The sequence below is a fragment of the Anas acuta genome, chromosome 22 (genome assembly GCF_963932015.1).
Source record: "Anas acuta chromosome 22, bAnaAcu1.1, whole genome shotgun sequence".
Lineage (NCBI taxonomy): Eukaryota > Metazoa > Chordata > Aves > Anseriformes > Anatidae > Anas > Anas acuta.
The window spans coordinates 1,088,836-1,112,863 of record NC_089000.1 but is presented as its reverse complement, the minus strand read 5'-3'; the positions used below and the strand labels follow the sequence as shown (position 1 = coordinate 1,112,863).

General features: G+C 45.7%; 1 protein-coding gene across 4 annotated transcripts in view; it reads right to left on the bottom strand.

The window, feature by feature from the left end:
- Positions 1-134: 134 nt before the first annotated feature.
- SPEN (spen family transcriptional repressor) overlaps positions 135-24,028 on the bottom strand; it is a 65,294-nt gene continuing 41,400 nt past the window's right edge. For 2 of the 4 annotated variants that reach the window (XM_068658343.1, XM_068658346.1), the window contains 11 exons: positions 23,524-23,724; positions 22,518-22,669; positions 19,953-20,078; positions 19,259-19,372; positions 17,965-18,078; positions 16,192-16,292; positions 5,115-13,053; positions 4,240-4,653; positions 3,059-3,253; positions 2,445-2,603; positions 1,129-1,412 (listed from right to left, as the gene is read on the bottom strand). In XM_068658343.1, coding sequence (XP_068514444.1) covers positions 1,281-1,412; positions 2,445-2,603; positions 3,059-3,253; positions 4,240-4,653; positions 5,115-13,053; positions 16,192-16,292; positions 17,965-18,078; positions 19,259-19,372; positions 19,953-20,078; positions 22,518-22,669; positions 23,524-23,724 — 9,647 coding nt within the window. In that variant the 3' untranslated portion in view covers positions 1,129-1,280. Of the gene's footprint in view, positions 844-1,128; positions 1,413-2,444; positions 2,604-3,058; positions 3,254-4,239; positions 4,654-5,114; positions 13,054-16,191; positions 16,293-17,964; positions 18,079-19,258; positions 19,373-19,952; positions 20,079-22,517; positions 22,670-23,523; positions 23,725-24,028 lie in introns of those variants that run through there. The other 2 variants (XM_068658347.1, XM_068658344.1) reach the window with 2 other exon arrangements.

Genomic DNA, 24,028 nt, shown 5'->3' with positions numbered 1-24,028 from the left:
TCCACAGCACCTCGGTCCAGCCACCGCAGCACCATCCCCGGGCAGAGCTGCAGCTCTGCAGCACCGCCGGGTCCCCAGCCGCCGCCAATTTCCCCTCCCCATGGCACAGCCGAGGGATCACATCCAGGCGCGAGGTGTTTTGTATTTTTTAATAAAGTTTGTAATCCAATGGACACACAAAACAAAACTGCGCTGAGAAAACAGTTCCATAAATTAATAAGTGTTAGGGGAGGTGAGGGAGAGGAGGGTAGAAAGTCTTTGTACAAGTGTATAACACTTCCACAGCTCATGAGACGAGGGAGGGGAGGTCATGTTTAAATGAAGCGCACTTACAAATGAGTGACAATACAAAGTCTGAGTATGAAAATAAGATTTTCTCTGAAAACACATTTTTGGCACAGATTAAAAAAAAATGTATGTTGTGGGGATTTGATTTTTTTTTTAAAGTCAGTATTATATATATTTATATATATTATATATATATTTATATATACACACACCCACTGAGTTCTGCATATCCCACCAGGAAGGAAAATAGCTCTCCCTTTTGTTTTGCTTTTTGTTTTTTGTTTTTTTTTTTTTTCAGTGTAAACTGTACATCCCAGATGAAGAGAAGACGGCTGCAGCAGGGGCAAGTGGAGGAGAGGAAGGTTCACATCCAGAAAAAAAAAAAGAAACAAAACAAAAACAAACAAAAAAAAACAACCATCAAAAAAAAAAAAGATAATGTGTGAAATGATCCTTGACCCACAAATTTCAGCAGAAGTTCCCAGGTCCTGCGTTTAGTCCACGGCGCGTGTTAATGTGTGTCAAGACATCCAGAACGTCACAGCATGTCTCCAACTGTGCAAAGGTCCAAGTCACTAATTTAGTGCAAAGGCAGTTCAGGTTCTTTTTTATTTATTTTCTTTTTGTTAAAAAAAATAGCCATCCTTTATTTTCCCCAAAAGGAGGCACAGAAACCCAATACCAGTCCGCCTGTTGAGTGCATCAGTTGTCCATAAGCTAAAGCAATATGTAAACATACAAGGTAGCAGAACTACTACCCAGCAACAGTTTGATCGAGGCCTGTTAGGGCAGGAGGCTGGTAGTCTGGCAGCATTTTCTCGTTTCATTACTTTCGCTCTCTTTTTATTAATTTTTATTTATTTTTTTGTGTGTTTTTGTGATTTTTTTGTGTTTTTTTTGTGGCTTTTTTGTGTATTTTTTTGTGATTTTTTTTTTTTTTTTTTTTTTTTTTTGCTGCAGGGCCTTGGAAAAGTCAGTAACCAGTAAACAGCTCATACCGACGCGATGACAATCATAAGGTGAGGAGAGATGTTCGAGATGCTGGCGAGGAGGTCGGGGGCTAGGCGGGACAGGTGGCTTTCCGAGAACTCGCAGGGTGGGAAGATCTGCAGAACGTAGGCAGGCTGCAAGGGGAGAGAGGAGACACGGGTGAGAAACAAAGCAGGGAGCCCTCCCATCCAACTGTGGTGTGGCATGACCCAAAGGGTAGCAGGTGAGAGTGGAGCATGGCAGAAATTTAGCTAAAGGTTTGCAAAACGGCAGCCTCTGCTCTCCCACTCTGCTGGACATCTTCGCCTTGATCTTAAACGTTGCCCGTGATTCTATCAAAGCGAGCAAGTGACAGAGCGAGGCCTGAGATTCCACGCCCCTTCGTGTTTTGAAAAGAGGGAAGTTACAGCTTACGTAAGCACCCAAATACCAGCCGTGCTGGCCTAAAATGCTTTAAATTGAACACTCAGATGACTTTTGGCACTCTGAAAGCACCATAAAACAGTGCACATGTATTAAAAAGGAGAAGCTGTTGAGTGAGGCAGGTGTGGTTCCCAAGGCAGGCAATTTCTCCACAACAGGGCCATCATAGCTGGCTGATTTCACCATGAAGCACAGAAAATTCCCATTTTTTATCATTTCAAGCTCATGTTTCAGTGGTAGCTCTGAGCACTGACCACTTAGTCTGAGGGGCTGTTTACCCAGAACAGATTAAATTTGATTCATTAAGCAACGCATCTGGAATACATGCTCTGAATTAGCAAACCCAAACATTTTGTCGTTATGTAGTGATAAGCAAGAAAACACCAGGTGTTCTGGTATTTATGCAAGGAAGAAGCGAGGGCTCTACTTTCAACACAGAAAAGAAGCTGTAGAAAGGTTTTTTCTTTTCAGCCAAAGATGTAGGGCTGTGAAGAATGAAAACAGTTGTGTGTGTGTTTGTTGTTTTTTTTGGTTTGCATTCAGTAATTATATTGGTGTGCTGCACTGCATTTTGACTAGTGATGTAACAAGAACAGTAAATGTGCAGGGTTTGTTTCAGGGATAAAACAACAAACCCTAACTACAATCTCGCGTAAAGACCTGGGGGGGAAGGCTGCAGGTCCCACTATCTATTCGATTTCGATTTAGTTTACCCACAGTTTCACCACTTTCCTTGCCCATACCTGATTAGAGCCAGGGTTGGGAACGTTGATGATTCCTGCAGCTTGTTTAGCCTGCAGGTAGCTGATGAACGCAGCCTTAAGTGACTCAGTCTGATTCACTACATCTTCCTGGTCTCGTCCGCAAGGCAAGGCCAGTAACAGACAGTAATCGCTCTCCACCTGGAAAGAAAATACAGCAATTAAGTCAAATGTTTGCTTGGAACAGGCCCATTCCTGACATACGTTCATTATCTCTAAGCCCTTGGTGGAAAATCCCCTCTTTGAACTCCTTCGAAGTTAGTGCGGGTGTTGCGAAAGGCGTGCTGACAGCTCGGCCAGCTGGGAGATGGCAAACGGGACCAAACCGACTCGCTGCCGTGGCTCCCACCTTCCATGCCACTCCGCCAGGTCAGAGCCAGCAGACGGGTGCCTTTCCAAAGGTACAGCTTCCCACCTCTTCTCTCACCTGAATGCGGAGTGACCACCCGCACTCTGCATTACACACAGGGCCAAAGGAAGTACACAGCTATGACTGATCCCAAAGCAGCACGAACCGAGTCAGAAAGGGAGAAGTGGTGGGTTTTGCTAGGTTTTTCTCCCCGAGCAGGCAGCCTCGCCCGCCCCCAGCTCCGTACCATCATCCTGCGCGCGACGCCCTCCAGCTGCGAAGCCTCCAGGCGCATGCGCTGCGCGATCCTCAGCGGCGGGCCTCCCTCCGGCGCGGGCAGGGAGCGGTGCGCCAGGACGTTGTTCCCAGAGACGAAGTGGAGCTGGACAGCAGCCGTGTCGTTTTTTAGCGCCAGAAGGCCCTGCCACACAATTGGGTATTTCTGCAGAGAGAGGGAGAAGAAACCTCAGCACGAACGAACAAAAGGAACTCACAAGAAGCGCTTTCCTCTGTTCAAGAGGGATCTTAATTGTGACGGAAACCCCATCTGAGCTGCTCGTTTGCCTCTAATACTTTCACAGGCAATTAAGACACCACTGCTTTGTTCTAAGCACTTGGCACTGATGTAACATCTTATCGCCCTTCGTACGCGCCAGCCCAGGCTTGGGTTAGGTCCTGCTAAATCAGTAACTCAGTCCTTTTACTTCCAGCTGGCCGCGATGCCTGGGTGGCTCCCTTCATCGTAACATCAGAGCACTTCCCAATCTTTCACAAGCGATGTCAGCCTCCCACACAGCGCGAGTCAGAGCAGGGCTCTTACCAAATGTTATTTTCTCTTTTGCAAATGGAGAATTTAGAAACAGCAGCACCAGGAGAGTTGCTCAAGGTTACACAGGAATTATGCGGTGCTGAACACGACTCTCGGCTCCTGGTCAGCACTCTCAGACAGGCCTGTTCCTAAGCCATCTCCCTCCTCTTTGTCTTCCCGTTTCTAGCCTTTGGGAGGGTTTTTTTCTTTTTCTTTAAATAAAATACACCATCACTCTTTCTTTTCATCACCTTCCCAAGAGCAGCTGACTGTAAAAATGATGCAGCACTGCCTGCCTGAGCCTGCAGGCTGTTTGAAACGAGTGAGAGAAGCACAAGCTGCTCTCACTCCATTCACCACAGCGTTAATGGCACGTTGAGGCTCCAGTAAATGCCACGTAAATGTGAACACGGCTAAGAATTCACCGGGGACAGGAACAGCCCAGGAAGCAGACAGATAAGCGCATTCTCCACATCTGAAGCATCTGATGCAAGAGATGTCAAATTTTGATGCCACACATGAGGGGAGCCTGGCAGAACCTCCCTGATTATTTCTCTCCCAACATCGAGCAAAGAGCACAAGGCTCCTCGGCCAGGAGAAGATGATGGAGCGATGCTTACCGTTAGAAGCTGAACCATATCCACAGGTCTCTGCGAAACAGGGTGAGGAGACGGTTCCTGTTTCAGGGCGGACTGGGGCTCAGGGCGGTTGAGGGACAGCCCTGGTGGTGCCCCGGGGCCCGACGTTGTTGGGATGAACAGCGATTGCTTGGGAACTGCCTGAGGTTGGTGTGGTGACGGAAGCTCCTGTTTAATTGAAATGGCAACAGGCGAAGGGTAGGAGGTCTGGCCTGTGTCCGCTTGAGCCCTCTGCAGGTGGACGTGAGGGTCTATCTGTGCTGCATGCCTATTTACAGTGGGGTGGTGACTCTGTTCAGGCCCCGCTGCCGGCGGGCCCTTGGGGTCCTGGGAGATCTGCGGAGTCTTGCTGCGTCCGGGCTGGCTGGGGTGCGAGTGCTCGCCCTCCGGGAGACCCTGGGAAGCAGGCGGTGGGGGACAAAGGAAGCATTTTAGGCTGCAGGCGTATCAGAGCTTGTTGGTTCACCGATAAGGCTGCCAGGACACCGTGTGAGCCCATCTCCACGCCACTGCATACACCTGCCCTGCTGCAGCAGTGCCTGGGCCAGCCTCCCCTCCCCGGGCCAGCAGCCCTCGCACCTCTTCCTCTAGAACCCCCCAGGCAGGTATCACACTTCCTGATTTTCTGAGTCCTAGAATGGCTAACAAAACACGTTTCTTTACTTCAACCCCTATTTCCAAAACAAAAATGCCTCCTCTAGTGCTTTTGGGGACAAACTTAAATTGGGCTGGGAGACTGTACCCACACAGAGAGCTCAGCTCAGCAAATATGATCATGCAGAAACGCACCGGGGCTGCCGTGAGCTCACAACGTTTGGGATTTCAGCAGGAGGAGAAGGAACAGCCGCGTTTCTCACCTGAGACGGGGTCATGCTCCGGGAAGGCAGCCCGATGGGCGACGCGCCCGGGAACTGTGGATGCCCGAGCTGCGCTGCCGTGTGGTAATTCCTCATGTCGCCGTACACAGACCGGTAGTCGTGAAAGGAGCTGCCCGCGGGGTGCATGATCTGTACGCCGTGAGGTACCACCACCGGCTGCGTCAGCGGCAGCCCGGGGAGCTGGCTGCTGGAAGGGACGCTGAGCAGCCGGGGCTCGCTGTGAGGAGAGTGGGCCAGCTTGCCTTCGGAGGACTTGGGCGTCTCCTTCCCAGGCTGCGGGGTCTTGCTGACGGGGGGCGTTTTCACAGCCCCTTCGGGCGTTCGGGATTGTCTGGTTTCCGAGTGGTGCTCGCCCACCGCGGCCATGTGGGGGTGCATGATCATCCTCACATCCCGGGGGACGTTGTACTGGTCCAGCCTGATGCTCGTGGGGTGCATGCGGTAATCCGGCTGCATCACCAGCACGTCGGGCTGGACGGGGGCTGGCCCCCTGCACACCGTGGTGTGGTGGTAGTGCATCTCCTCCTCGGGGGGATGCTGAGAAGACAGAGGGGGCATGACGATGTCTCTTATCGGCGCTGGCTGGGGCGTGCTGGATCGCTGAGGTTTAATTTCTATCTGGGGTTGCAGAGCGGCTCTGGGGGAGTGGAGAGCTTCTGGGCGTATGCCGTAAGGAATGCCGGAGAGAGGAGGGGTGTTCATCCTCACCTCTCCTTGGGACAGGTGGCCCAGGGATACAGTCTGCGTGACGCTGTGTGGGGGCATGATGACGGATTGCTCTGGGTGCATGCTGGAGATGTACTGAGGCACAGGGATTCCCGGCGCCAGCATGACCGGCGTGCTGCTCGACAAAGCCGGAGACGACGTGCTGCCGGGATGACAAGCCCGTGGGAACGGCGATGGCGAGTGCCCGCTCGTACGTGGCGAGTGTGGCTCCTGTTTGGTGACCCCCAAGTGAGAAATAGCCCGCTCGGTTGGGGTGCTGGGTCCCGAGCTGACGTGGTTCGCTTCCGAATGCATCTTCCCAGAGAGGGAAGGGTGGTGAGGACTGACTCCGGGACTCAGGTTGGAGGGCTGCAGGGTCTTGGTCTCCACTTTGAGAGCAGCCGGATCGGGCAGTTTTTTGTTCACAACCATCTGGTTGTGAACCAGCACAGGTGGAGTGTTTACAGTCTGCGTGAGGACCTTGCCAGGCTGAGAGGCTGGAGGCTGGACAGAAAGGTGGGCCGAGTCGGACTTCTCCAAGGTAGCGCGCTCCTGTTTGACAGAGGAGATCACGGGGGACGTATTGTAAGGCTGCGTTCCTAGTACCAAAGAAGAATGGGTGGAAACAGTCCCATAACCTGTGGAGGTCTGAGAGCCTTTTGGCGTCGGCTGAGATGGAGTAATAGGCTCCTGTTTAATCTGAGACTTGGATACAGACTGCTGAAACTCTATGTCAACAGCACTGGCTGGGGGAATCTGACTGATCTTTGCACTAATTCGCTGAGGGCCTTCTGTCTTCTGCCCCGAGTAGCTCAGAAGCACAACCCCTTCTGACGTGTTTACCCGCAGCCCTGGGCTGGACCCAGTCTCTACAGGCCGATCCTCAATGATAGACATCGATCCCGGATGAAACCTACTGTTGTCATTTGTGCTTGACCTCTGTTTAAATTTTGGTGAGGGGGCATTCACAAGACACGTCTGGGTCTGGGGAGCTTGCTTCACCAAGGTGATCCTCGGAGCCTCCTCTAGGTCAACGCTGTGGGGCATCCTGCTTATAACAGAAGTGGCTTTGGGAGCAATCACAGTACTTATCTTTTCCTTTTCACTGAACACCGGTGCTTCGGCCACCGGTGGGTCCAAAGCGTTAGTGACAGGGACTGCTGGCTTCTCCTCTGAAACTGGTTTTATGGCCTCTACAGCAGGGTGGAGAGGTGCCTCCTCCAAGCGGGGCGCGCTCACCGGCTCAGCGTGCGTCGTCGTCACGTGCGTGGAGGTTATGCTCGTCGCCGAGACATATTTGGGCTCCATGAGGATCTTCCTCAAAGTGCTCGAATTTGTATCGATATCTGAGGCCTTCGTGTCAGGGGGAAGAGCGGGCGGTGGTGTGGAACGGGCACGGGGCTCCTCGTGCCTTACAATCCACTCCGGCACCTTGGCAGCGCTGGAGTGGAGGGGGACGATTGCGGTGGGCACCGGGGTGGGCAGCTTGGCCACGGCTGCTGCAGGAATGGTGGGTACGGCTGCATTCGGGGCGCTCGGCGGCGTGATGGGCGCGTTCTCGATGGGCGACCGGATCTTGAACGCGCTCTGACTCCCCTCATCAACAGGGACCGGCGGGGCAGCCAGCTCCAGAGGAGCCGGCACGGGCGCTTTGGGAGAGGCGCTGCTCTCAGGGACAGCCTCGGGCACGGTGATGGCAACGTCCACGGCTGCAGCCTTGCTGGCGTCCGAGGTGTTCGGCTCCACGGATGCCTGAGCAGCAGCTTTAGGTTGCTTTTCCTCCTTCAAGGCTTCTTCAGGTTTTGCCTTTACTTCGTTGGCGGGGGGAGACTTGCTCTGCGCCCTGTCTGGCTCGTACACGCTGACTTCAGTGGCATCGCCCTTTCTGCCCGTGCTCCTTTTGCGTCTCTGCCGCGTGGTTTTCTGACGGCCCTTTTCCTTCCGAGCGACTTCAGCCTCCTGCAGGGTCTCGGCCTCCTGCGCCGAGTTTGACGATTCGCTGAAGCTGACTTCTGTGTCCTTGCTCTCTGCCTCCACCACCAGCGGGGCAGAGCTGGGAACTGGCTGCACTGGGGGCTCAACAGCAGCTTCTGTTTCTAGGATGTTGTTCACTGCCTGATCGGTCTCAGGCTCCATTTCCTCCCGAGGTGACGGCAATACCAGTGGCTCAGCCGGGATTTCTGCTTCTGATTCAGCGGGATAGGTGGGGGGTGCAGGAAAGCTTTCCGTCTCCCCAGAAATATCATTGATGATGGAGCCAATAGCTGCTGCCAGCTCCGTCTCACTAGCCTGATGGGCGGGTTTATCTCCTTCCTCCTCCTGACGAACTTCAGACACGTCTGCCGTCGGCTCTTTGTAGGCAGTAATTGACGGAGGAGTTTCGGTGAGTTTTGCAATATTCTCCACAGCCTGCTCGAGCTCAATCTGTTTTGCTAATTGGGCAGCTTCAGGGGATTGCTTTGGCTCCCGCATCACCTCTTTTTCTGTTTCTTGGAATGAATCTTCTACCTCGCTCTTAACAAAATGGGGTGGCAAGATATCCTCTTTTGGGGGGCTTTTGATTTTTGCCGGTGACACCGCCACGGGCTCTGCCTCTTCCTCAGCTGGCCGCAAGGCGCCCTTGACTTCATCAACGTTGAGGCGTATTTCTACGTTTTTGAGACACACAGATGCTTTATCTACAACAGTTTTGGTATTTTTATACCTTCCCCTTTTGGATTTTGTAACCTTTTCTGGCACTGGCTTCTTCTCAATGATCTCAACCGTGGGGATTTCTAGCTGGTTTTTCTCTGCATCCAGTTCTTTCCTATCACGTTTCTGTTCGCCTGCTGTCAGTTCTTTCTCAGTTACTTTTGCTTTATTGCTGTTGTCACTAACACTCGATTCCTGACCGCTCCTTTCAGCAGCATCTTCAGATTCAGCCGAGATATCGGCTTTTGGTTCGTTCTTCCCTTTCTTTCCCTGCTGGCTGGTGGCAGCCGATGAGTGACTGTGTGTCAGCTTCTGGGATCTAGGAGACCTCCAGCCCTCCACAGGCTTTGGAGCTTCCACAGCTTCTTTAGTTTCAGTCTCCTCCACCTCTTGTTGCACTGGTTCTGTCTTTATCGGAGAGATGTCCTCCTCCGGCTTACGGCGGGTTTTTGGAGGTCTTCCTCTTCTTGGGGTTGTAGGAACAGTTGTCACCGTTTCCTGCGGTTCCTTTTCCCCTCTCTTCCTGGTGGATCTAGTGACCTCCACAGAGTCCTTCACAGGAGATGGCCCTTCATTGTCTCCTGTGGTGGCATAGACTGACCGTACGTTTCTGCGCCTTGTTCGGCCGATGGGCAAGCTTGGCTCCACGTTTTCTGGCTCTGCAGCAGAACTAGGGGATTTAGCAGCATTCCGTGAAACTTTCTCTGCTTCCACTTTCAATTCAGAAAGCTTCTGCGTTTCCCCACGAGGAGAGCTTGACCTTTTGAGTTTTTCACGGTCAATTCTTTCGCTCTTCCTCGTGACGGGCTTTTCTGTGACGCTAGCTGTGGCTGCCTGCACAGGAGTCTTGGAGCGTTTACTCTTGTAAGACTTTTTATCTTTTACAACAACCGGAGGTTCAACTTCCATATCATTGTCAGAAACAGGAGGCAGCACCTCAATAACTGCCTCCACCTTTTGACTCACGTTAGCATCAGCATTGGCAGAAGGCAGAGGATTTTCCTCCTTAGGTTCAGAAGCCTCATCAGACTTCTGAACTAGCTTAGGTGGAGGTGGAACCGACTGGGCAACTTCAGGTTCTGGATCTACACTGATGTCTCCTGGAGAGAACGAAGCTCCAGGAGTAGGAGGCTTGGTATCCAAGTATGAAGGATGCTCTATTGCTACAGCATCTTCCTCCGGTGCCAGAGTTGTAGGAACAACTTCTTTACTAGCTTCGATGACTGGCGGAGGCTCAGTTTGCTCAGGTGGTTCAATTTTGACAGGAGCAGCAAGCTCAGGAAAAGGTTTTTGTTCTTCTGCTGTAGAAGCAGGCTCAGATGGTTTTTCTTCTTTTACAGAAGCTGTTTCCACTACTATTTTTTCATTCGCTACCTTCTCAGAAGCAACTGGTGCTGGATCCTGCGGCAAGGCAGCGACTGAGGCAGGACCAACCACTGAGGAAGTTTTATGTTCTGGTTCTTTACTATCAGGAACTGTTTCTGGTGTTTTGGGCCGATTATCTTTATCTTCCTGTTTTTCCACTTCTTTGGGTTTCTGGTCTTTCTCCTTTTCTTTTTGCTGCATTCGCGTTAGTTCAATAAATCTGCTGTGGAAAAGAACAACTGGTTCTTGCACCAAGTCAGCTGCACTGTTAGTCCCATCAGAGGAAGATTGTCTCCCATACAATCTACCAGAAATGAAGTCAAGATCATCATCTTTTCTCTCTAAATGCTGCAGGCGCTTAGAGTCCTGTTCAAAGATTGAACTATGCAAAAAACGAGAAGCAAAGAGTTCCTGTCTCTCTTGTTCCTCTTCTTTATGATCTTCTTTCTTATCGTCCAGTTTTCCACCTTCTGAATCAGTCCTGATTTTTTTCTTTTTCATATACCAAGATGGAATAGGTCTTGGAGCAGAGTCAACTTTCTCTTTGTCTTTATTATTTCTAAAACTAGCAAATCTTGAATCCCAATCTAGAAAGGACCAGTTTTCTTCTCTGGAGGAAGAGAGTGATTTAGCTCTTTCAAGCAAGGCCTTTGTGTCCGGTGTGATTGTCTTGTCCAATGCAAAAGAGTAAAATTTGTTTCTTTCTAGAGAACTTGACAGTCTTTCCTCTCTTTCACGAAACTTCTCTTCTCTGTCCCTTAATAAAAAAGATAATCTGGAACTCTCTAACAAAGACGAGGCTTTTGGAGAATGGGGCTTGTTTTCACCGTCATCATCTGAATCTGAAGGCACCTCCCCTGGCTCCAGGTCTCGTACAGACCGCTTGCGTATGCTATCTCTTTTGACAATGCTGCTTGGAAAGCTAATATCAACTCTACCAGGCTCCTGTTTCACTTGTGTTTCCCATCTACTTGAGTCATCTTCAGAACTCAGGACAGATAGTTTTATTTTAGCCATTTCTGCCATCTGCTCCCTCCTGCTGGAATCGTAAGGATTAAATTTCAGAGAATCCTCCCTCACAGTCATATTGGAGTATGAAAGACCCTTTTCTTCTATTTTAGGTGATTCTTTGGTTTCCTTTAATGGCATTAGCCTCGGAGAATCTAGTGTGTCGTCATCTTCGTGGAAAGGGAACTGTCTGATGCTAGGTGAACAAGATGTCCTCTCAGAGTCTTCACTCACCTGACGAGAACTTCTGTAGTTTCTTTCTCTTTTAGTGCTAATCTCAAAGTCAAATTGGTCAGTCTTTTTCCTTTTACTTGGTGGAGAGTCATCGGTGACATCTTGTGGAGGTTTTCCCACCTCATGGACCAAGCTCCGTCTTTCATACTCATCTACATCTTTCTTTGGACTGCCGAACTTCTCAGATTTTGCTATCTCCATTTCCAGCTGCTGTTTTAACCTGCGACTTTGCTCCATTTGTTTCCTGTAACTTTGTGTGTGGTCAATGTCAATGCCAATTTTCTCCTCTGTATCAGTTGACTGAGGTTTCTCTTGGCCAAGCTTATGGTCAGGTGTGTCTTCAGGAAGACCAGCGTAGTTCTTCCTTGTGTCCTCTCTCTCTGTTCCTTGTTCATCTAGTAGCTGTGCTTGTTTATGCTGGGGTTTTACCGGATTCAGTTTTTTAGAAGGGAGTTCTTGAACTTCTACTGGCTCGTCAGCTGCCTCAATCAGCCTTGCCTGCAGATCTAGAGTGGGACGCATGCCAATCCCACCAACATTAAGAGTCTCCTGAATTTCTTTGGGACTAGTAACAGGAATAAGTCTTTCCAGTTTCATTTTTTTAGATTCCCTTTTAAGCATCTCCTTCCTTGGGGGTTTTCTCTCTAATTCTCCTTCCCTTAGCATTGTCGCTTCTCTCGATGAAGCTGTTGTATCAAGTTGCTTTTTCAAAGCCATGCGTGTATCCTCCTCATCTTGGCTGCTTCTTTTCGCTTCCAGTTTTTGCCTGTCAGGCTTCAGATTTGCATCAGCAAAACGCCTTTTACGAGCCTCCAGCTTGTCTAAATCCACTGCATTTGCCCCCTCGGAAGGTTGCTCTGTCTTCAAGTGCTTTTTGGGTTTCAGTTTTCCCTCCTTATCAACCACTTCTACATGACTGGCAAGGGCTTTCTCTTTTTGTACCTTGGTTCTAACTGGTTCCAGTTTAGACTGATCGGACTTTGTTTGCTCAGCTTGAGATGTCTGTGTTTTTTGCTCAAGAAGCGGGGACTTCATAGTGTCATTGTCAAGCTTTGCTCTCAGTTTCTCCAAAGCAGGCTGATCAATAACTTTCCCTTCCTTTTCTTTTACTCGGGTCAGCACGACACAGGGCATTAGTTCTAGGCGGTTTTTAGCTGTCCCTTCTTTGTCACCTCTTTCTTTACTTTGTTTACTATTACCCTTTAATTTTTCAGGGCTGGGCTCTCTCTCGTTCTCTTGATCTGTTTCAGAAGACTGAGAGCTGGGAGAATGGAGTTTTGCTTTTCGTTTTTGCTTATCAGTTTTCTCTTTCTCTACTTTTTCTGGCTTTTCCTTTCTCACCAAGCGTTTGTCTTTGTCAACTCTTTCCTGGTCGAAAGCTCGCTCCTTCTCTGGTTTTTCGTTTTTTGCATAGCGTTCTACGCGGGCTTTGTCAAGCTTGTCGTATCGTGGAGGAGACAGAGAGCTGCAGCTTCCACTGCGATCTGATGATCTGCTGTAGATCCTCCTCTCTGAATCACTCTGCAGCCTTTCTGATTGTGAGGGAGATGCTCCAGGACTCTGTGGACGCCTGGAGTGCGTTGGACTCTGGCTACGTTCAATCGGTCTCCTCTCGTGATCTCTGTCGCGATCGGATTCAAACCGTTCTCTCTCCCTTTCCCTCTCCCGTTGCCTGTAACTGTACTCCCTTATGTCCTGCTCGTACGGATCACCTCTGTAATCCCTGTACTCGCGTGGGTCATCGTAGTATCGTGGGTCGTAGTAGTCTCCTTGGTAGGGATCCCATTCTGCATAAAATTCTCTGCCTCGAGCTGGGTATTCTCGTCGAGGATCTTCAGGATATGTCCCAGGAGTCCTAACAGTCTCATAGTAAGTACGATCAGGGGCATATTCGTAAGATCCTCTTCTTTCATCTCTGCCAAAAATAAAAACAACAGGGTGATTAGTTTTCCCTCTCAACCAGCATACTGCAGTACTGCTTTCTATGCCATGCAGGGGGATAATTTTACAATAATTTCTTTATATGTTTATCAAGGCAACTGTACATAGCTGCATAGAGAGATTTAACAACAATGAATCAGCGCACAGTATTAAATGCTTTGTTAGCTTCAAACACTGTATGCCCTTAATTGGTCATTTAATGACAGCTTTGCCAAGTATCTTTTCATCAGCCTTACTGCTTCATTTTTGCCAAATGCAAATGCTGCATTAAATTAAGGTAAAACCTGCACAGCACCTGTGCAAACACACAGCCTGTCATGGTAGAGAACACCCTATCTCAAGAAGCGGAGACAGTCTCTACCTACCTCTGAAAACACAAGTCAAGTCAAAATTCAGAGCTGGAACCTCTCCATGGCTAAGCAGTGAAGTGGTAATAAGATTTCTTTAAAAATCCTAAACTCTTTAAGTGATCTTTTAATTCCACAATAAACTCCCTTACTGCACGTGATATGCTGACATTGCCTATTTACAGACCAAGTCAACAAAAAAAAACAGCCTGTTCGGGAGAGCAGGTGAATTCTTAGGAAGCACTTAGCAAAATTTATCAAGCAACTAGCATTATTATCTCAATACCCCCAAAATGCAAAAATAAACCATTTCTAACACAGAACATGACTCTTTGGCATAAGGGGCAGTATACAGAGGACACAGAGCTGGCATTCCCATTCTCCACCATTACAGAGCATTTTACGTGCTCTATTTCACATACACTAATTTAGCTTCATAGTTTAGGTTTTATGCTGAAAGTTGGTAGCTTCTGCATTGTAAGAAATGTACAACAAAACAGTAATACACAAATACAGGGCTTAACACCCACCAAAGAAAAAAAAAACGAACAAACAAAAAACAACATTCTGCAAGCAAAGTAGGATGTTGTGAAAGGCAGGTGTGGGTAGATGGATATGAAAAAGGGAGTTGCCATGTTTGTTAACTTTTCATTTTAATCAACAAATACAAAAACAGATTCAAAATGCACCGTTTGTATTTAGTAACAATTTGCTGACAGAAACAAAGGAGAGCCTGGCCACTCCACACGGCCAAGCAGCCTCCTCCGCATCTGAATAATTTATGAACTATTAAGAGGCTCAAGCGATAAATGGCCCTTCTGCACCTCGCATCGCTCCACCTGCACTCTGCCCCTGAAGTCATCGCTCCTTCAGGGCCGTTGAGTAACAGCAAGAAACCCCAGGCAGCTTTGAACAGTTGTGATATTACAAAACTCAACCTCACACAAAGATATTCCAAAGACATTCCAGCCTCCAGCCTCCCACTCAAGAAATCCCATTTACATTCTCACAGCCCACCGACTGTGGAGAAATGGATATCCTCGAGTCCACATCAGTCTATTCAGGGTGAAACACTACATGATCCGGGTTTTGTAGTGGCTGTGGAAAAGAACACTTCCAGATTTTCTGAAGGCACGCACAGTACTCTGGTTTTGGGAAGATCTGAGATTAGTGCTGTATTAACCTGGGGATATTATTCTATAATGTAATCATCAATGCATTCTCTGAAGTTAAAGCAACAATTGTTTTTCTTTGGGTCCTATTTAGACTGAGTACAACCACAACTTAGGAGAACCTGGTTAGTGCAGTTCTTAGCATCATTGCTATGGACCATGAACTGCCAGGAGGAGCTTGGAAGACTGGAAGATGCAGAATGACGAGACACTGCAGAGCTCACTCAATCACTCCATGATTCATTACTCCTAAGTGTCTAGTAACAACTATGTGAACATAATGACAGAAAAGGAAAAACAAGACTAACATGTACCCAAGTATCAAGTTGTTCCAGAAAGTGTACAACTCAGGATTATTTCACAGCAAAGACATGCCCAGCTGACTTCTGTGCATTAAAAGACATCTGAAAATGCACTACTCTTTTCTCAATTTGGTGTTGTTCAGAAAAAATTGACTGCTGACTGCTTGCTGGCACATCACAACATCTGGCAAAGACTAGGGAATGCACACATTTATTTCCATTATGCAAATCCTGATTGCCAATTTCTAAACCCTTTTCACTTTTAAATCTGGCAATTTTGCATGTATGTTAGTTCAATCTATTTTGCTATAAAAAAAAACCAACAACATTAAATTTACCTAGTATACAGGTACAATCAGTGTCACACCGGGCTTATTCATAGGTGAAACAGAACCCTAACAATTAAGCCAGCCTCTGAAGGTAATAAAAATGCAGCCCCACAAAAAGAAAATGTTTTGCTTTTCAGCCTTCACCACCGTCACTAGTAATAAAAACACTGATGTTCTATTCAGTCACCGAAGGGAAAAAAAAGAAGAAAATGCAGAGTGCTTCTGTGCTGGCTGCTTTCAGCCAGGGTCTGCAGGCACAAGTGACCATTCAGGGGGAACACAAGCCTTTGCAGCCTACACAAAATGGCCAGAGACCAACATGACAGATGCTGCAGAAGGACATCAACACAGAATACATTTCTCATGTCAAAAAAAAAAAAGAAAAAAGCATCCTCCATCGTATTTTATTGTATATCAAATTAGGAAACTAACTTCTTGAAGGGAGTAAGTGGAAGACTAAATTTTACTCTGCTTAAGAGATGAGCAGCAGTAGCTTATCAGACTATATACATAACCTGTTAACATATACATTACTCCTGAGGGTATGGGTTAAGGCATTACAGATAAACTATTCTTTGCATTCTTAGCAAATGATGAATGACTCACAGCTGTGTCCTGATGACCCATCACCTTAACCTAAATACTAAGCGTACATCATGCAGATGGCTAAAACCTCCACCTAAATACAAATTTAGTTACCAACTGCACTTCAGATGTGTGATTTCCTGCTTGCCTTTATCATGTGCAGCTCAAGCCTGGCCAACCAAGTTTAAAAAAAAAAAAAGAAAAAAGTTGAGAAGGTAAAACACACAAATAGAATATTTTAAATAAAATTTTAAAAAGAAGGGTGAAGTTGATAGGAACAAAACCAAATGTTTTTTTAATGATTATAGCCTGAAAAAAAGTTTAATTGTGCAATGCTAGTAAAGCAAGAGACTGCAGTAAAAGTATTAGACACATGCCTTCTTTCTGCCAGCATTTCATAGAAGTCTCTGATATCTTGACCCGTTTTCTCCATGGAATGATAAAATGCCAACTGACTTTCTCGATTTGCAAAATCCACCTGAAAAATAAAAGGTAAATTACGTTCAGTGAGAGAAACAACCCATTTTAACACAATTTCAGTATCTGCTGCAGAATCTGAACGTGGGAGCAGAACTGAAAATGGGGATGATACTATTCAACGAAAACAGGCCAAACACTTCTCAGGGCTGGCCCTATGCATCCCCAGAAAAAAAAAGACCTTTCCCTCTTAACTCAGTGTAGCCGTGTGGATCTATATAATTACCTCCTTGCCGGGGTATGTTGTTTTAGCTGCGAGACCAGAAGCACATGAAAAGCTTCTGTTCAGTAAGCCAGCAGGAAAAATACACACTATTATCATGGCATTGATGCTTTTAATGCTGCAACTCCATTTAAAGTTCCAAAGTCCCTTATATCTCAGCACGGTGCTATAGGCAGGTCAGTATTATTAATCCATTTCAGACTGCACATTATTTGCCTGGGGTTATATACCAAGGCAACAGCAGGGATGGGAAAGGAACCAAGCATCCTGAATTGCAGCTCCCTATTCTAGCTGCTCGAAGATTGGCTGTTTTCTAGCCAAGTGTGACAACATTAAGAAGCTAATGGCATAGCTGGTGCCAAAAATGAAGGATTAGAATGGATTTAACGTAGTGTATTTCACATAATGCAATTTTTTTTTTTGAACGTTCTAGGGGCTTTTTGTTGTTTTTGTTTTTTCAATCAGCCTAGACCTTCATCAAACCATAGCAATGGAGAACAGACATACACACATTAAGGGTGTTGCTTATTCCCAAGTTGCTAAGTAGCAAGACCCACAAACACAGGATATGAATTTTTTAGATGGCCACATATTTTATCCCATATGAAGGCTACTTATATTCAACCACCACACTTAGAAACTATAGCATATCCAATTGCTAACCCCAAGGGGTGTGAAGTTGCTAGGTTAATGCACCAGATGAGAGATTGCGCTTGAAATCATTACCAACTCTTCAGGAGAGAAGAAAGGAGGAGAAGAAGATGATTCAGAGGGCTGGCTGACACCTCACGTCCCCACTTAGCGGAACCGATGGGACACTTGTAACAGGTTTTACCACATTCACCCAAATCCAAGAGAACCCTGTCAATGCTAAGTGTTGCTCCAGGAAACACTACTTTTCATCCATTTTTTAGAGCAGTGCTTTTGATGTTTTTCCCCTGTGTGACGAGCCAGGAGCTGCCACCACTAGAGCAGGCCGCATGTTTGGGCAGCCCTGCCCATGCCACTGTGAGGACAAGGCCACCACGAGGATGAGGCCACCACGAGGACAAGGCCACCACAGGCACCAGCAGCTGACAGGCAGCAGGCTGTCGCCTCATGGCTGTGGCCAGCTCGAGCCCTTGGGTTTCACCTTTTAACATAAAAATGGACAGAGCTTGCCTTGGATTCGGGTGAACGAGGCAGTAACACGGACACCAACACTCAGGAGCTTAGAGAGACAAGTTCAGCAAAACAAACGGCAGAATACTGGAAGAGGCTTTGTAGGTAACAGTTCAAGATACCCTAACATCTTGATAAGCCGAGTATAAAATTGGTTAAGCCTTAGATATCTGGGACATACTTGTCCCACTAAGCATTCCTTTTGACTGGCAGTCTGCAAATGCCAGTGTTTAAGGGGTAATGCCTAAATACAATTTGTTTCTTTTTTTTTGGAGGTCATTCTGCACACCTTAATTTTATTCCCACCGATTTTCCTCCCCTTGGTCTCTTTTACAGCTGCTTGTGCATATTCAATCTCATTGTAGAGAACCAGGGCCATGCCTTTTAAGCGGTCAAACACCACCTGTAAAAAACAAAAAAACAAAACAAAAACCAAATAAGAGCCTCATCCACAGGACTTAATGTCAGTCCCAACAAAATCCTAAGTCATGAGGATACCAGTAAGAAAATAATTTTTAGCAAGGTAAATTTCCATTCTTTTCTGATGAGGCATATTGTTATGAAGAGACAATAAAGGACACGGGACTGCTTTGAATTGTGGATATTGTGGCTTGAGGTATATTATGCCTTTATTTTGTTTTTCTGTATTTTACTTTTATTTTTTTTTTCTCTGGTGACTGAGTTTTGTAGTTTTGCTTTGTTTACTTTTATTTTTTGAAAAATTTTCCAATATGTTTTAGGGGGGAAAAAAGGTAAAAGGAACATTTAATCATAAAATGGAAACAGTTTTTGTTATCACAGTCTGCAGTACCACTCAGTTGCTAAACGCCCAATTTCCAAATATTAGCTTCCTTTAGCAACACAGACTTATTATTCAAGCAACAACAGCTACAATAAAGAATGTCCAAGCTGCAACACAAACCCACACAAATTCTTAAGGAGGCAAGACCCTGATCCTGCGAAGATTTGCACACATCGCCCCACTTTAAGCACATCACTGTCCAACAGAAACGCACGGGACAACTCACATGCTAAAGTCGAAGCATGCGCACAAATCTCTGATGCCTGCTCGCGGCGGGGCTTGGCCGCACGCAGGGAACGTGCCCCCGCTGTGTAACACGGGCATGTTGCATGGCCATTGACCTTCTCTTTTCTTTCACATACCTGTGTTAGTGTGAGTACCCTAACTGCTTTTAAGAAGTCGTTTTTTGGTTTAATGAAAAAATATAGTCATGTCTAATTATATAATTAGCATGCATGAGTATAACTAGTTAATTAGGTTGCTGTTCCTACAGTGGTTAGCATTCTAGATAAATTTGGTTGGGGAGAGACTGTACTGCACAAGAGCAACAAGTGGGTTCCACTACTCGTTATCTCGGCTCACTCCAAACACCACCAGAGACTGCTCTACGTATCGGATCGACAGGATGCAAAGCTAGAGATCCCTGTAGGCCAAATTACACCCCAGAGAGAATTTCTCTATCTGAGCCATAAAGCCCTGGACAGGCGGGGTTGAAAGGACAGGATGTGAAGAAAGGAAGACAGTAACAACTTCAAACCAGACACCAAAGCCTCCCACCTACCTTTACCACAGGCCCGTATCGGCAGAAATGTCGAGTTAAATACTGATCCGTAACGTTTGTAGAAAGCCCATCTAACCACACGCAGTTTGTAGGCATGCTCTTTCCAAAACCCAGCTGAACACAAAAGGGCAGAACTTCCATCAGTACAATTCACAAGCGTTAAACTAACTGAACAGAGCACGCCTAATTAAGAGTTATTTGAAGAAAGCTAGTCATCTGTATGGGTTTTCTAAAATTAGCGTCTCGCGCAGGTGCAAGCAAGACAAAAATCAAATAGCAATTAATGAAAATAATTCTGCATGCTTAAACAAATACAGTGTTTGACAACATTTGTTTCTTGTACAATTTGAAAGCTTCTGGAAGGTGACAGGTTGACAGCTCTGGGGATTGACAGCCTCTGTTCATCGTCAGTAGTGGTACAGCTTCCCAGCACTGCCTTCAAGGAGTACGAGTACCTCTGCAAGCCAGAGAATGTCAGTCTCCAAATCTGCTCAATCTGGGCCTCCTTGCTGAGACAGCCAAGAAAAATGCTGATTAATCCCAAATCTGGTGGTGGTTGAAAACATCATGCTGTAATCTGACCTTTTAAAAAAAAAATCTCACTTCCATAGCCTAAGCTGATGCAAAATATCTTCTGATGCCACAAACAAAAGTAACAGGGAGAAGGATACAGTCCATGGGAGGGTTTCTTTACCTTGAGTCGGTTATTTCCAAGATATTCCCCATCCATCTTCTTAATTGCTTTACACACACTTGCAATATCACAGTACTGCAGGAATGCATACTGAGGAACACCATTCACTTTCTTAATGTCAATGTCCTGGGGAAAAAAAAGCAATCGACAGTCAGCAACAGGCAAAAAAGAAGATTCAACAATGTAAACTGAATCTAAATCATTTATTTTTTTCTGAGACTCACATGGCACAACGCTCTCTGTTTAATTAATGTTTCTTTCACAGAGAGGATTTAAACATTAGTAGATTGTTAAAAAACTTTGCTGCTCTGTTGTATCTTATTCAATGGTAAAACCAAATCCTTACTGATGCAGGGAAATCTCTTCATAATGCAGACTTAAAATTCAACCCCATAGAAGTAAGCCTGACCTGATCAACAAACAGTAGCTTTGGTTTGCTAATATGTCAACAAGAGACAACACAAAATCAAAGAAACACGTATTAATTTTTGCTTGTAAAGGCTCAAGAGGAAAAAACAAACAAACAAACAACCTGCTCCAATCCTCATCTCTGATCCAAGAGCCAAGCAGGGCCTTTTTTCCAAATAAACTTGATGCATCCTGTTCCTAGAAGCATAAAGCGATGCTGGACGCATCTCTTGAACTGACCTGGCCCTGATGTGGCAAAGGCAAAATAGAGCCCGAATTCTGATCACTGTGAAATCACTGAAGGATCCTAAGGCACCACGGGCCCATTCAAAAGTAGGTGCAGTCACAAGAAAGCTGTGGAAGCCTAATAAAGGCTCCTTTTAAGTGATTTTTGGAAAATAGCAAGCCTGGAGTTGACATTTGGTTAACATTCAAGCTCAGCACTAGTACTGGCAAATGTACCGAAAGCCTCTGAACAAGCTCATGATGTTATGATTCATTCTGAGCTGAAAATAGAAGGTAAAGTGTTTCATTTTATTTTTTTTAAATAGCACAAGCTTCCTTTGTGAGCTACATGCCAATGCTACCACACGAATTTAAGCACAAACATTCCAACATTCAGGACAGACTAATTTTACGGTTAATAAATTTAGGGACAAGGCAGCAGTTTGATAAGGTCTCTCTCAAGAACTCTTTAGCTGGGAAAACAGAAGTAAACAGGGAGATTTACACAACTGTTAGAATTCGATAGCCCTGGCCTAATGATTTAAGTGGAATACTAATGGAGGACTACATTTCCAAGTGTCTGAAGTAGCACTACTGCAACTGTGGCAAATTATACCTGACCACTCACCCTAGGCAAGCAATTTCTTCTGACAGGCAAATAAAGCACCATTACTTCGCTCACGATCCGCTGGAAAGGTTATAAGGCTAGTCCCTCTTGCACCTGAGCTTGTAAGTTCTCGTGGAAATTCTGCAGGGCAGCACTGCTGCTGAATTCTGGCTGATTAATAATGTTGACAATACAGCACTATTTCACAGAAAAACCAATTTAAGAGACAGTGCACTACTACTGATAAGCATCTTTATCAGGACAGCTCAGCTGGTATAACATTAGAAAAGGGTTTAAGCCACAGACACTGTGAATTCATAAATCAGTGCTGATGGCACGATTACAGCAAAGGCAGCACAATTGCTGCCAGACATAACAAAATGTAAATTCTTTGTTTGCTCACATCATACATGGAAGCATGCCTCCCCTCTTTTTATAGATACCTCGACAGTGACAACAATATTTAAGTGCAGAACAAATAAGGCAGCCACAGCCACCAGAAGGGTACAGTGAGTATACAGAATAAACTATTAGTGCAGAAGCTCAGGTTCAATTAATTAGACTCACTGAAGATAATTACTTTTCTGGAAAATCTCTCTCAAATGCAATATTGATATGACTTGATAGAAAGTGGCATGAGGAGAAGAGAGGGGAAAGATTGCTGCTCTATCTCATGCAGATCAGCCTGCTCAGCTGAAAACCCAAATCCCGCATGTGTCATCACTGATCCATCTGCTCAGTGCCTCTTCTGCCCTATTGTCAGCGAACAGACTGTCATAGCTGATGGCTACTGCCACATGCAGCAACTAAACCCTTTGTTTCAGAAATCAACAGGAAATGCAGGCTTCGCAGAGCTCTACTGATTAAATGTGAAAGTAACGCTGGGCATATTTATATCCAAACCACATAGCTATGCTTTTTTGCAAACCCTCTGAGCTAGCAGAAAGATTCGTCTCTTACAAATGCTCCCAAGACTGTTTCTATTGTTATTTCCTCAATACGCTTGTACTAAGATTTCACTCAAAATGCAAAGAAAAGCTTTCAGGTACATTCTAGCAAGATGAATGACTCAGATTATTATAAAAGGACTGAATTATCTGTCATCAACATCATGATTTACCACCACTCGTAGCATTTCATAGGTCTGTACAGAAAGAATGTGCAGTAATACCCTACATAGTAAAAATAAAAGAAAGAAAGAAAGAAAGAAAGAAAGAAAGAAAGAAAGAAAGAAAGAAAGAAAGAAAGAAAGAAAGAAAGAAAGAAAGAAAGAAAGAAAGAAAGAAAGAAAGAAAGAAAGAAAGAAAGAAAAAGAATTCACATACCACTATGCCACCAAAGCGCTGAAAAATGTTGCGAAGGTCATGATAGGTTGTTGTTTTCTCCAGGTTGCCAATGAAGAGAGTTCTTGTTGCTTTTGGGTGAAACTCATCTATCCTTTCATCCAAAGGACGAAATTCATTCTCGCTTTCTGTTTCTAGAAGCAGAAGAGAGTGAGAAATTTTTAATGCACTGGGGTGTTTTTCATGTGGGTTTGTTTCACGTTGATTTGTTTGTTCAAGTCTACTTCCTGACAAGCAGATACGATCTGAACGAGACTAACCGATGTCTTTGACAAAAATAATGTAGTACTATACTTGTGAACTGTGTTATTTATGTGGAGTTTGAAAGGCCTACATCACACCACTGGGTGAGCACTGAGCACCTTTAGATGAAAAGTAGCTGCCTTCTGCATCTGCTTCTCTAGAAAGTTATTCTTTTATTGCCTGTCAAGAATTCAAATAAGGCTGCACTGTACTTGGGGAACAGAAAATGGAAAAAGGTTATTTTCACAAATTGATTTTTAAACAAACAATTGAAGTACAGAGTGAAAACCGTGTGCTCAATGCTACAGCTTACACTGGTTGGTCATTCGCACTGCCTAAGCCTCATAAATTCAGTCATCATTAGCTGTTTTAAACAAAAGCAGAAAAAAAGAAGGCTGTGGGGACTCAGTGCTATGCTTACATCACCTACTAGTTTCCACTCCACTGAGATATGGAAGATTTGATTGTTTCTTCCAGCAGCCAGCAGATCCCACTGTTTAAAAGGATGGCAGGCTTCCTTCTCTGAGGTTTAACACTGGAATTCTCTCCCCGTTTAACCTAAGAGCATCCACTCTCCTTGCTCTGGAATTTATTCTGGCATATTTCCCAGTTTCTTGAAATTATGTTTCTGCAGGAAGGCAATTTTAACATTGCTTACATCTATGCTGCCTCTTTGCAACAGCAGTGACTATGCCCAGAGCGGTCATGCATCCAGTGGAAGTGCAAGAGGGGCACGGGGCCTTACCTGGTCCTATCCAGGCTGTTACTTCAATCTGCATGCCAAAGAAGAGTTTTCCTTTTGAGGCATTTAGTGCTTTTTCCTGGTCCTCCTGCTGTCGGAAGAACACCAGTCCATACCGCTCCTCAGAGGCCCCATGAATCTGCACTGACGTCACCTTTCCATACTTCTTAAATTCATGGAAAAGTCCATCTTTAAGGCTTGTATCTAAACCAACAAGCAAACATTAGTACTATAAAAACACGTGTTTTTTTTTTTAACAACTTAATAGCACCAGAAAAGACATGAAGAAATCTGCTATTCTTTATGAAATGTGGCTTCTCCTAGTTTTTCAGTGTCCACAGAAATGCCTTTTTATTTTTCAGTGTTATTTTGCCTGTGTCAAAAGCTGATCCTTCTCTTTGCCTTGATTTTAAAATCCAGAAAACCACCCATGCAGGATTTTACATCACTGAAGCCGACAGGCATACAGTTATCACTTCTAGGAGAAATCCACTTCAAAATGAAAAAG